Genomic DNA, 13540 nt, shown 5'->3' with positions numbered 1-13540 from the left:
GAATTATTTTAATCTTGAATACCATGAAAGACAGTCCAATAGCAACATTCTTTTTGTCTACTGTTTTAGAATGGTACTGTAATTTTGGCAGTTAGAAAAATAGGGGTAAAGATAGGGGTAAACTTTACCTTAAGTTTTTTTCAGTACTGCATGTGTACATGTTACATGTAACGCTAGTTCACCTTTATCTGTTGGGTAACCTAGATTCGTTGTTGTAAAAAAATTGGGTATTGAGAGATTTCAGGTGACTGTCGAGGGTTTCAAATGTCAACATTTTCAAAATATTGCAATGTGAAACTACCTTCCATCGACTTAGCGATCCCAAAATACCCTTTATATACAACAGATATAAGTTACCCTACAGATAAAGGTGAACATGTAGATGCATGTGAATATGTTGATTCAATGTTGTACCATATTCATCCAGCCATGCAGTGTGAAAGCGGTAAGGAATACAAAGCCTGTGGTACCTCCTGTCCAAAGACCTGCTACAACCTGTACGCAAGCGATCAGTGCACCACGACCTGTGTGGAAGGCTGCCACTGTCCCAACGGTACGGTACAGCACAACGGGAAGTGCATCACGCCCGTGCAGTGCCCATGTGTCTACAACGGCAAGGAGATGATGCCAGGAGAAGTCGTCATTGCTAACTGTCAACGATGGTAGGTTTACTGTCTATCTTGAGTGTCCTCCAATTACTTTCAAGGCTTTATACTATACAATGCTTGTTGTAGACAATCTTATACTTGATGGAATTTCATGCATTCAAAATCATGATAATGCTAATTTGTAAAATATTAGATTAATGGAGCTGCTTTTTTTTGCAAAACCAATTGAACATATGATTATGTAATCCTAACATCCTTAGTACCATAAAGACACTTCCTGTATTTACCATTGATAAAAGTGCTATAAATTTTTCTTTCATATTTGATTCAGCACATGCGAAAATGGTAAGCTGGCCTGTGCAGGAGAGAGCTGTGCAGTAGAGACAACTACAGGTAAAATAGTTTTATCCACTATAATCTTTGCCTTGACAGTCTTTCAATGTTTTGATGATTTGTTCATTTTCTGTGACCAAAATCATGTTCTTGACCAACTCTTCTTCTTCTCCTCCTACTTAATGTTAGAGGAGTAATCATTATGGCTCTGGCAACCACTTAGTAGGTCCTCCTCCCTGAATAATACCCAATTAAGTTTTTAATCCAATAATTGTGCTCAGTACTCCTATTTTCAGTTGTTCACGACTGTGTTGCAATTCCTCTTTTCTCTCCTCAAAGATTTGCTCTTCCTCCCTATCTTTACTTGACCCCCTTCTCTCGTAACCTTTGCCATGGTCCATGTAATTGGAAATTTTTTTCACTTAGATAAACACGTACAGTTTGAGTTGACCATAGTTAGGTCAATGTTTCCAAAAGCCAAGGCACATCCACTTCCAGCCATTTCATATGTCTGCATGACAAGGGCAATAGATCAAAACAGTAGCGACTCTTATATGCATCAGAAGTTGAAGCCATTCCTATCTTAAGAATGACCTAGACATATGTCATGTTGCCATTTTTTTCTCTTCAACAGCTCCCTATGCTGAGACCACAGCTGTCCCCACAACTGGAGTTACAGTCAGCACCAGACCTGAGCCAGAATACACATCACCACTGCCAGGTCAGAAATTACAGATCATCAATGCTTAGGACTTTATTACTCACTGTCACTAAGTATACAATGTCATATATCTCATAATAACATGATATTTTAGGACCAAAGCAATATTACCAGTGGACTATAACCCCCACTGTAGCACTTGTTCAATCGTGTGGCCCAAGGGCTATAGAAACAGATGGGTGCTGTCCTCTACACCAAAAGTGTACATACCTCAGGATTGCTGATGCTTCATTGGTTACATTACACCTCTTTCAATCACATTAAATTCATATATTTTTTCTCAAGTGGCGGATTTCAAGGCACATGTACAATGTAGAATCATGAGAGTTGATGTTAAAGGCTAGGCTGACTTTTATATGTCAGCTTGACTATCACTAGAAAAATATAACTAAGCCCTTGTTCTACCTTGTGAGTTTGGGAAGACCCCCTCCCCCAATGCTCCGGCCTGTCCCAAGGTTTGCCACATGCTCCAGGAAGAGTGTAGCAAATCTGAGGGGTGTAAATTTGTATGTGTATAGGAAAAGATGACAAACATTTACTATTTCTTCTGTTTTCCAGAGTGTGAGTTTGGGAAGACCCCCTCCCCTTGTGCCCCAGCCTGTCCCAAGGTTTGCCACATGCTCCAGGAAGAGTGTGTGGAACCAGAGGGGTGTAAGTCAGGCTGCGTGTGTCATCAGGGGAAGGTGCTGGACTCCACAGGCAACTGTGTAGACCCTCTGGACTGTAGCTGTAAGGATGACGGTGGGGCCATCAGAAGGGTGAGGAGTTTTTGTTTTACTGAATAGTAATAGTTTTTCAACTGTCATACAACACAAAATTTGCTCAGTGACACCTTGAATTTTTGGTCGCACATCCATCAACCTTCTTCAGAAGTGGTGATTCAATTACTCTGAGCACGTGACTTGGAGACACATGACTCAAGTAACGAATATTGGCCCTTGTCTCTGTTCAGTGTCGGTTAGTATGCTCTTATGTAGATGGCCTCCTTTACCCCCCTCGCGAAATAATCCGGTTCAGTATCCAATATTTGTACTTTGTCCAAGGTGATGAAATGTCCTGGTGATTTAACATCAATGTGCTGTGATACGTCAATAGTGATAGGGATTTTGATCCAGTTTAGCCCACTGAACTGAAAAGTTAGTCTTTCACTTTTTGTGATAGAGAAGACAGACAATATTTGCAGGTTCATTGTGCTGATGAAATTCCCTGACTCTTTTTAACAAGCACAATGAAAAGTGGACCACGGCTTAATGTCCTTTCCTAAGAACTACCTTTTCAGTAGCTTGCACCTTGGGTGAGTCACAACAGCCAGGATTTGACCTCACAGCGTTTTGGTCCAGAGGCAGGGCTGTTGACCACTAGACTATGCACGCACCAAATGTACACGTTTATGATCACTTTGACAGTACTGTAAATTTTTAAATATTCACCATGGTTTTGTATTTGTTATGAGCTCTCAACTGAAACTCATCAAATTCTGAACACATTGTCTGCCTTCTATGTTGTTATTACAGTTACCGTCATTTCAGCAACAAGCTTAAAAGATTGCAAATGCCTCATTTCATTTGTGCTCCTTTTGATCTGGAAATTAAGGCCCCCACAGACTTGACTGCAATAAATTCCTCTTGTTGCAGGGCCAGTTTTGCTGTATTGTTGAAAACCAATATTGAGAGAGTACAGTATACTTGACATATATGATAGGAATGCCTTCTAGATCTTATGTCTCTTATTTCAATAGATATAATGATTGCTCAGTTGATGTATGGATTGATGTATTGATTGGTTGACTGATTGATTGATTGTTTGTCCCCAGCCTGGAGAGAGCTGGCAGAAGACCCAGTGTGAGACCTGCACCTGCTTTGATAACCAGATCACCTGTGCCATGGCCTCGTGTGCTGAGATCACCTGTCAGGAGGTAAGCAGCCATGCTGTGCTCATCTAAAATCTGGTCATTGTTTCTCATGACTCATAGCCAGCTCAAGCATATTTAGTGTACAGGTAATATAGATGAAGAATTTAATTCTCAAGTTTGCATGTGGAAACATTCTTGGCATTTGGCATTTATTTTATTTATTTGGATTCTCCACACTGGAGGGTATGGCGGAACAGGTGTCAAAAGACACCTTTTCGAAGCTGCCATACCTTAAACATAACAATGATACATCAAATCATAATATACATAAATACAAGAACAGATATCATAATCAATGTAACGTTCAAATCAAGATAAATCAACTTAACAACACACATACATTGTGGAGTCTAAATCTATGAAATAGATATACATGTAGTAATATTATAAGGCAAAATTATCGTGGCCTTGTGGCAATGCAAGAGGCGCAACAGCATGCTAGTGACCATGTGCAAGCCTGCTCTGGCTTGAAGTTTTATCGGAATAGGTTTTGCATAAATGTAGATAGTTTTCGTTTAAAGGCAGACACATCGGACGGGCTTGTGGCTGATGCTCCCAGCCCTCTGATTTCAACGGGAAGTTTGTTCCAAATTGTGATAAGTCGTGGAGTAAATGAGGAGGCAAATGAAGAAGATCTTACTCTCTGAGGGACTAACATGTAGGGAATGCAGCTAACCTCGCTAGATCTGAATCATATACCTTTGCAAGGGACTTAACGGATACCACAACATCAGACATCTCTCTTTGGTAAGACAATGGTAACAAGCCTAGTCTAGATAGTCTAGACTTGTAGTCCAGGTGTTCAGCGGAGGGCCTGAGGATGTATTTTGTTGCCCTTCGCTGTACACCCTCGATCAGGGCTGTGAGATTACGTGATGTTGGGCTCCATACTGATGAACAGTATTCCAAAACACTTCTAACAAGAGACAAATACAATGTCTTACGTATATCAGTGTTGGACTTGTAACTTACGGAACGCTTGATAAACCCAAGCATTTGATTTGCTTTGGCCACTGTTCTTATGATATGGCTATTCCATGTAAGGTTGGATTTTACTGTGATGCCAAGGTCAGACATGCTGTCCACTACAGTCAGGTTTGAACTTGACATGTGATAATCAAATCTGATGGGGTACTTAGATCGTGTAAACCTTAACACTATGCATTTGGATAGGTTGAAAGTCAACTTCCACTTTATGCTCCAGTCATGTAGTGAACAGATATCCTGTTGTAGTTTTGAACAGTCATTTGTGCTATGGATATCTCTGAAACATTTGCTATCATCTGCAAAAAGTGCTGAGTCAGACATAGAGTTTCTAGCCGAGTCAGGTAGATCATTTATGTAAAGTACGAACAACAGTGGGCCTAGGATGGAGCCCTGTGGGACTCCGGAAGTGACATCTTACTATTAATCATACTATCTTACATCTTACTATCCTCAAGTTCAAGTAGAATTGTCACAGGCATGTCAAAGGCCTTGCTGATGCAAAGCAAAGAAGAACTTCAAGGAACAACATGTGTTAACAATAATATTGTGAAATTGATGGTAGAATCAACTAATCAGTCACAAAAAGGATTAAAGAAGTGCAGTCGATGAAGTTGCATCTCTAGTGGCTACACAACTCTCCACCACCACTTTAAAGTCAGACCTTTTGAATATTTGGACAGTTACAGAGTTACTATTAGAAACTAGATCACATTCAGAGTTAAAATTCTGTGTCACTATATAAGTTGATTCCATGGTACCAAGTGAACATAACAATAAAAATTCTTCCATTTCAAGGGAACCACATGTTCTCCAGTGTGTCAGTGTACACCACCCAACCCTTCACTGCTACAAGAAAAGACTGTCAAAATTGTCTGTATTGGAGACTAACGTTATATCACAGTCAGAACTAACATCTACTGATATATACAAGTACATTTGTAGTTACTGTAAATCAATTCTAGTGTATAATATTGAAAATCCTTCTATTTCCAGGGAACCATGTTGGCCAGTGTGTCTGACTCTTGCTGCCCTGTCTGCATACCCCTCACCACCCAACCCTCCACCACCCCTCCGAAAGTCTGCTCAGCAGAGGGCGCCACCTACAAGTTCTGCACCTGCACGCTGTCCTGCGCCGACCTGCGGGACGGACGCACCTGCCAGGACTGGGAGAGCGTTGCCGACGGTAACGGGAAGTGCTGTGGGTGTCCCGAGGGACAGGTGTATGATGATGAGGGCAGGTGTGTGGACAAGAACATGTGCACCTGTTTTGCTGAAGGGAAGGAGTACCAGGTGGGGTTGCATTTTTTGTATCATCAAATTTTGCAAACTGAATATCTGTCATCAATTTTTCTTAGTAAACTGTCTTTTCAATGAAAAATGTAAATAGACCAATAGTAATCATAAGAAATTTTCCCTTGGGAAAGGCACTTTACACGACTTTCCTCACCTAACTCAGGTGTAAATGAGTACATAGCTGCGGCTAGTGGCAGTGACAGGCCTTTGTTGTGGTGACAGGCCATAGGGGCATGTTCGGGCATGACGCACCCGCCATGACACACAAGTCAGGTGTAGGAGGAACCCCTTGCATCCTTGGTCGGAAGTCCTCCTAGGAGATGGAAACTCCAAATAATAAACCTGCATCTGCTGGGGCCGTCTTACGTGGCAAAACAGTTCTGTCCCTGTAGGACTTAGTGCGCCAGTAGACGAGAGGGTGGAGAAGGAAGTGCACACCCCTCCTTCACCTTAAAAAGTCACGTACAGGCCAGGCAGACTGGTCGTCTAATCAACCTGTCTGCCTACCATTGATCTTCGGATACGAAGAAACAGCCATCATCATCAATCATAAGTAATTACTGGTAGCCATCACCAGTTGATGAGCTTGCCACGAATCGTGAAAAGAGTTTACGATATGGGTATTTAGTGAATTAAGCAATTTAGTGCCACTCAGGTCCTAAGCTGCAACCTTTTGAAGAGAGTTAACATGTTTTTTGCAGCACAATGATTGGAGGGATTTGAAGAGTTTCATAATTTGTATTTTCCGTAGGTATAGTTTTTCAGGGCATGCATGTATGTGTGTGCCATGAGTGTCCAGTGCTATATCTCAAGAACATTTAGTATGATTAGGCCACGCCAATTTAATTTCTTGGTTCTCAGATTTCCCGACCCATTTTTTTTTCGATTTGAAAAAAAAAATTAGTCCCAAGAAAAATGATATAGGTTTTCCTATTGCAGACCTTTAAAAAAACCCATTCCAGGGGCACATACTGCTGTTAAACCAATCAGAGCGCTTATTTGCAGTCACATGATCAGAACAGTGGTATAAAATCGAAGGAAGAGATTTGTTGGATAAATCATGCCATAAAAAGCTGAAAACTTGACTACTTACTTGTATTTTTGTGTTATAAAAGTTCACCACAGACTTTTTGCAATTTCTTTTTCTTTTTTTTTCAACCGCCCGCCCCAATATTTTTCTGAAGACTCCGAGAACCAAGAAATTAAATTGGTGTGGCCTTAAGATGATGTTTGGTACATGGGTTGGTGTTGTTGGCTTGATGGTCAGGTTTGATTCTTGGCCTCCTGGTGGCTAACCCTGGTACTGCAGCTTGACTTCCTATCTTAGGATCTTTGACCATGGACATGCTGTGGTCTTGATTTATTGGTAATGTATAGCTTTAAATATGAGGTGGAAATGTTGGAGGTTTGAGCTGCTGGTTCTGATATAGATTTCAGAAAATCTCACAGTTATCCACCTATGTACATGTAGGTCAATTTATTTATAATTCATTCCAACTTTGAGACCGGATCACTCATAGCTGTGCTGTTATCGATAGTATTTTGTTGTTCTCTACATAACCTCTTAGTACCATTGTCTATAAATTACGTAGTTGTTGGCCATACATTATACCTTGGTTGATTGTTGGGCAATAAAATCATTCATTCATTCATTTAACTCTGCTTGATGTAATGTTGTCCACAGCCCAATGAGATCATGATGCGAGGGGAGTGTGAACAGTGCACCTGTATAAACGGTGCGCTGAAGTGTGCTGAGTACTGCTCCATCCAGGACTGTGCACCTGGTAAACAGCTGGTCAACCCTGATGATGGCTGCTGCCACTGTGAAACCGGTAAGGATTTTTAATTTTGAAAAACATCTTTTTGTGATAATTCATAGACTGATTTTTCATTGTTGCATGATTCATTGCATGGTTGCAGATAAATTACATGCACGTTCCTGACCAAAGTTGGAAAAATATTCTTTTTGTTTCATAATATTTAAAAATATTCTTTTTGTTTCATAATATGTGTCTTTTCTCTCTTAATTAACCTGAGTTTCAAATTTTCAAACTGCCACTAGGATTGGAAACAGTATTTAGCTACCGTCCAGCTGTAGCTGTGTAGCACTGACTTTATATCGTTTGCAATATGTGATTGTGTAAAAAAGACTTCACATGTTTTCCTTTATTGATTGTATCTATGTGTGGAGTTTGGCTGCCATAGTGAATTTGAAAAATGAAACTGACTAGTTTATGTTTTGCATACCTAAGATTTGCTAATATAAAGCACGAATATGTACTTTGTTCAGTCCCAACTACTGGACCGGAAACAACAACAGAGCCAGAGTGGCCCTACACAACAACAGAACCAGAGAGCTACCACACCGGTACCTACAGACCTGAACCAGAACACACCAGTACCTACAGACCTGAACCAGAACACACAACCAGGCCAGAGTACAGTACCACTGAACCTGAGAGCTACCACACCGGTACCTACAGACCTGAACCAGAACACACCAGTACCTACAGACCTGAACCAGAACACACCGGTACCTACAGACCTGAACCAGAACACACAACCAGACCAGAGCACAGCACCACCAAACCTGAGAGCTACCACACTGGTACCTACAAGCCAGAACCAGAACACACTGGTACCTACAGACCTGAACCAGAACACACTGGTACCTACAAACCTGAACCAGAACACACTGGTACCTACAGACCCGAACCAGAACACACTGGTACCTACAGACCTGAACCAGAACACACTGGTACCTACAAACCTGAACCAGAACACACTGGTACCTACAGACCTGAACCAGAACACACTGGTACCTACAGCCCTGAACCAGAACACACCGGTACCTACAGACCTGAACCAGAACACACCGGTACCTACAGCCCTGAACCAGAACACACCGGTACCTACAGACCTGAACCAGGATACACAACCAGGCCAGAGAGCGAGACTGAGCCCTACTACACAGGAATGCCTGAGCACAACACAGCAGGCATTCCCACCACAGCTGGGCCTCAGAACAAGCTGGAGACTGTTCACCCACAGACAACTATGCAGACCACAACCAGGTTTGTTGCTTTACAGATCAAAATTTTATGCTTAACCTGAAGCCAAATTCATACTTAGAATTCTTGATACACTCAGAATTTTTACCTCATAATCTATAGATATTGAGATATCAATTTTTTGTACTGGTATGTGTTTGCATTTAGATATTTCTGACTGACAGGATTTAGAAAATTGTGTAACATGCATTGGCATAATACCGGTCATAAGCCTTATACCGGTCGATTGAAAATAGTGGAGCTTAAAGAGATCTGCACGTGCAACAATAGTTATTTCTGAGGTATGCACACTTCAGACATCTAGGTGTCCAATACATAATTTACAAAGCATCGATAACAATGCATTCGAAGACAACAAGGCCAAAAGTTTTCAGGTCATTTTCGGGGCAGGCGAGCTCGTCGTGGGACAAACACACTGTCACGTTCATCGCCAGATTTGTAGATAATAATCACATGTGCTCACGGCACAAGACGAGCATGATTCAACAGCAATCTTGAATTTCTTTTGGTGACCTACAACTCGTGTAAAAGTGTGAGGAACCGTTGCATTATCGCCCGGATCTACGGCTGAATGGGTCAAATTGAACGTACGCCGCCATTTTCCCGCCATTTTTAATGCTACGGCCAGCAGTAAAGTTTTACGTCATAGCGATTGTGACGGACCAAAATTAAATGAAAATTCTTGTCAGTATACGCCCATTTTCTCATGACTTTTTGTATGCTCATGCAGATTTTTGTTTTGTGCAACTACTAACAGGAAAGAAAGGAACAACAGAGGATGTATAAAGGTACATAGCGGCAGTTAATTGTGCTGTGTTTCGTTCGACCGGTATAGTGCACCCCCTTCCAACCACGCGCCCGTTCTCCGTGCAATTCCACGGTGTGTTCCAATTACGATATTATGTTTTTAGCAGGACCAGAGAGACAAAATAATTTACACAGAAGAAGTGGCAAAGGTAAGCTGTAACAGCAACATGTAACTGGAGAAAATGATGCGTTGATCATTTGCCAAATTAGCATTGCTTGAGAAATTGCAGTAAACCGACCGGTATTATGCCAATGGATGTTATCTAGAGACTTGCAGGCTGGTTTGGCTGGGGTCCAAATAAAGTTTGTGCTTCTTCTTTAGCCCAGGAAAGCAGGAAAATACATACAGAGCATTAGCAAGAAATTAGCAATGAGGAATAAATAAAAAAAATACACGCAGTACTCCTAAAAAAACCTTAAAAGTTATGACTTCTTTGATTAGATGTTTTGAGTTGCTTTAATTTGTGTCAGGTATGATGCAATCTATAAGAATTGTTTCCCCAATGTTCATTTGTTTAGGCAAACCTGTGTGTGCCCTGTTGGGTCCATGGCCTGTGATGACTGTGGAAAGTGTGTATCAGAGGACCTGATCTGTGACGGGATAGTTCAGTGTACAGATGGGAGAGATGAGCTCAGCTGTGTGTGCTCCTACAATGGAAAGGAGTTCCAGGTGAGTACATTGTATAACTCCACCAAACAGATTTCTTTGTAGCGGAATGGACCATTGTTCTGAGTATTGTCAATTCACAAGTTATTACATACTGAATTAGGTCCAGGTTCAGGTTCAGGTCCAGAGGATCAGGTCCAGGTCCGGACCTGAACCTGGACCTGATTCAGTATGACTCATACCAATGGTCCATTTCACTACAAAGAAATCTGTTTGGTGGAGTATGAGACTTACACTGGCGTTTTAAAATCCTACAACGCTAACTTCACCTGTACGATTGGCTGTAAAACTTGGTAGACATTACTATTAACTCTACTCTAGTACTTCACTCTTATTTTCTTCCACCTACAAGCGCCAAAACGTGTGAATGCCTGACAAAATAATCTCTTAATTTTCTAATCGGTCCAACGTCCGGTCCACCCAATTTTTTCAGGTCCGGTTTTTCTGGACCGGTCCAATAAGAAAAACCGGTTTTGTACCGGTACGCTGTACCGATACCCAGCCCTAGTACTTACCAATTTATACATTAGATAGGTCAATCCATAAAAGATTTTTTAGTTATTGCTTTATTGGATAATTATAAAAGATAGTGATGAAGCCCCTGTCCAGCTAATTGTAGCAATATATCATAAGTTAATGTTTATGTTAGCCTTAATTATAAGAAGAATGTTTTTAAGATTTATCTTGTTTGTGGTTGACTTTACAAAGTTCAATGCACTCTTTGTGACATAGAAAAGCTTTTGGCTTAAACAAACTGTAATCTTTTTCTACTAGGCATTTTGTTTCTCTCTAATTTTTTTGATACCTATTGCCAATTACCAATAACAAATTGATAATTTAGTTAAGTTGATAATGTGTAAATGGATTTGAATAAAACGTGCTGCAATATTATTGTTTTGCGTGATACGCTGTAGTGGCTTTCTGGTAGGCTTAATTGCTAGTTAAGGAATTATATGTCTTGAACTAGGCTATTTTGTAACAGTTAACACAGGTATTTTATAAGCAATATAATAGCCTATATGGCTAGAAGAATACATACATTTCAATATGAAATGTGTCAGAAGTGAGAATGTTTGAATGTTATCACGGCCCAGGTACGACATTAATGTTGTTACAACCCTTATTCTCCAGCATGGTGAAATGTGGATGGAGAGTGAGTGCCAGCAGTGTGTTTGTGACCAGGGTCAAGTGGACTGTAACAAGGCCTGTGATCTCAGCTATGACAACTGTGCAGAGGTCAGTACAGAGCCTCCTTAGATAATGTAGGAAGCTCAACCAACAGAGTATGTTTGTGACCTGAAAGTTTGAGTGATGTAGTAAAAAGCATGATATAAGTGTCTGTCCTTGGTGCTGAACACCGAGGTGTGATAGAGTACTTACATTCTGATGACAACTTGACAAGTTTTTAGAAGATCCCAATTTTACAAACCTTTCCTTTTTTATTAGTAAAGTAAAAAGAAGACATGAGAGGATAGATACAAATGCTTATGCTGGTGAAGCTATAATGCAATGAAGATAGCAAATTGGCAAACTTTTCCATGTACATGTATACAGTCAAACCTGTCTATAGCGGCCACTCAAGGGACTGGTCAAAATTGGCCACTATAGAGAGGTGGCCACTATAGAGAATATGCTAATTAGTTGACCACAAGCAATAAGTTACACATGGTTTTAGTACCCACTGATCTTTATTCACATAATACAGTACTGTACATGTACTGCAATGATTTTTACACTATATGTATTAAGAAAACAAAAGCTATAAAAAGTTTTAAATGTTCTACAGTTGATATTGTCTGAAGAGACCCGCATCGTCATATTTCTTTGATCTTTCGTCTTGTATCCTTTGATACTTCGCCGTCCGTGTGTTCCCGCTCGCGTTCACACGTCAGATTCGTTCATTATGCTAATGTGTTACTCACAAGAAAAGTCTCGTCATTTTAGACTTATCTCTTAATAAATGTAACAATAAAATCCACTATAGTCCGAAGTTCATATCATTTTGTCTTTGTAACAGTTAATGTAGACATTTTTGTGATGTAAATTAACCTAAGCGATAGTGTATTAGAACGTAACTTTAACACAATTTATCTCCGTAATGTTGGTGTCGTCTGTTGACCTTATATGACCTCGTTTGTCAGCGGGTATGGGTAGCTCCAGTTTACGAAGTTTTTTTTTGAAAATAAGTCAAAGAAGTTTTAAATCCGGCGTAGGGTGACGATACGGCCGCTGTATATGGCCGAACGCGTGCCGAAACATAGATCAGCGGTCCGCGTGGCCGTAATCGGCAGTGTTTTTGTACCTGCGGGACCGGAAATCGTGTGGCCGTGGCCGCGTTGGACAGGTGTCCGCTAAGCCTATTTCTTAATCATTACGAATCCAAGGGACCGACAAAAAGTGGCCACTATGGGCAGGTGGCCGTTATGCAAAGGTGGCCGCTAATACAGGTTTGACTGTACCTAATTTTCTTCACATCTTAATGCTTTAGATTTCTGTATTATCAATGATGATCATCCTCATCTCTGCTTTCTGATATGGTGAGTAAAATATATTTTGCTGTATAAAATAAAAGTATACATTTTAAAAATCCTCATATCAATTATAAATTACTATCAATTTCTTTTTGTCTCCCCAGGGCTTTATAATCCAGATGTACCCAGATGACAGGTGCTGTGAGTGTGTGCCGACCCCAGCTACAACTGCCAAACCTACAGCTGCAGCACCTACAACTGCTGCACCTGCCACCACTGCACCTGCTACAGCTGCACCTGTGTTCAGCACGGCCTATACAAGCCCAGCTGGCACTACTGTGCTGCCTGAGTCAACAACACCAAAAGGTGGCTCATAAACCATTGTCGATATTCAATTTTCTACATTTGAGAATTCAATTTGTAGTCAGTACATTTCTTTTTTTGGTTATAGGTAGCAAGTAAAATTTCTTTTTGTTTACATGCAGATGCTTGTCTGTATGTACATGTAGCTACTGTATCGTCTAATTTTAGAATTTGCTGGCCAAAAACCTTGAACTGACATATCATTAATCAAACCATACACACATGTGTCAAGATTGACTTCAGCATTAGTTGACTTCTACAAAGAAACAGACTATGTCACCACCTTTACTTTTACTTTCACATCTAG

General features: G+C 40.7%; 1 protein-coding gene across 1 annotated transcript in view; it reads left to right on the top strand.

Annotated features, from left to right (window-relative positions):
* The window catches only part of LOC118424280 (SCO-spondin-like), a 33990-nt gene extending 20743 nt beyond the window's left edge, over positions 1-13247 (top strand). The window contains exons 27-37 of the mRNA XM_035832824.1: positions 428-662; positions 940-1001; positions 1576-1662; positions 2221-2420; positions 3476-3577; positions 5555-5851; positions 7539-7686; positions 8145-8928; positions 10252-10402; positions 11531-11635; positions 13035-13247. Of these exons, the coding sequence (XP_035688717.1) occupies positions 428-662; positions 940-1001; positions 1576-1662; positions 2221-2420; positions 3476-3577; positions 5555-5851; positions 7539-7686; positions 8145-8928; positions 10252-10402; positions 11531-11635; positions 13035-13247 (2384 nt within the window). The remainder of the gene's footprint in view (positions 1-427; positions 663-939; positions 1002-1575; positions 1663-2220; positions 2421-3475; positions 3578-5554; positions 5852-7538; positions 7687-8144; positions 8929-10251; positions 10403-11530; positions 11636-13034) is intronic.
* Positions 13248-13540: the final 293 nt, after the last annotated feature.

This window comes from Branchiostoma floridae, chromosome 10, assembly GCF_000003815.2.
Source record: "Branchiostoma floridae strain S238N-H82 chromosome 10, Bfl_VNyyK, whole genome shotgun sequence".
Classification (NCBI taxonomy): Eukaryota; Metazoa; Chordata; class Leptocardii; order Amphioxiformes; family Branchiostomatidae; genus Branchiostoma; species Branchiostoma floridae.
This window is presented reverse-complemented; position numbering and strand designations above follow the sequence as displayed.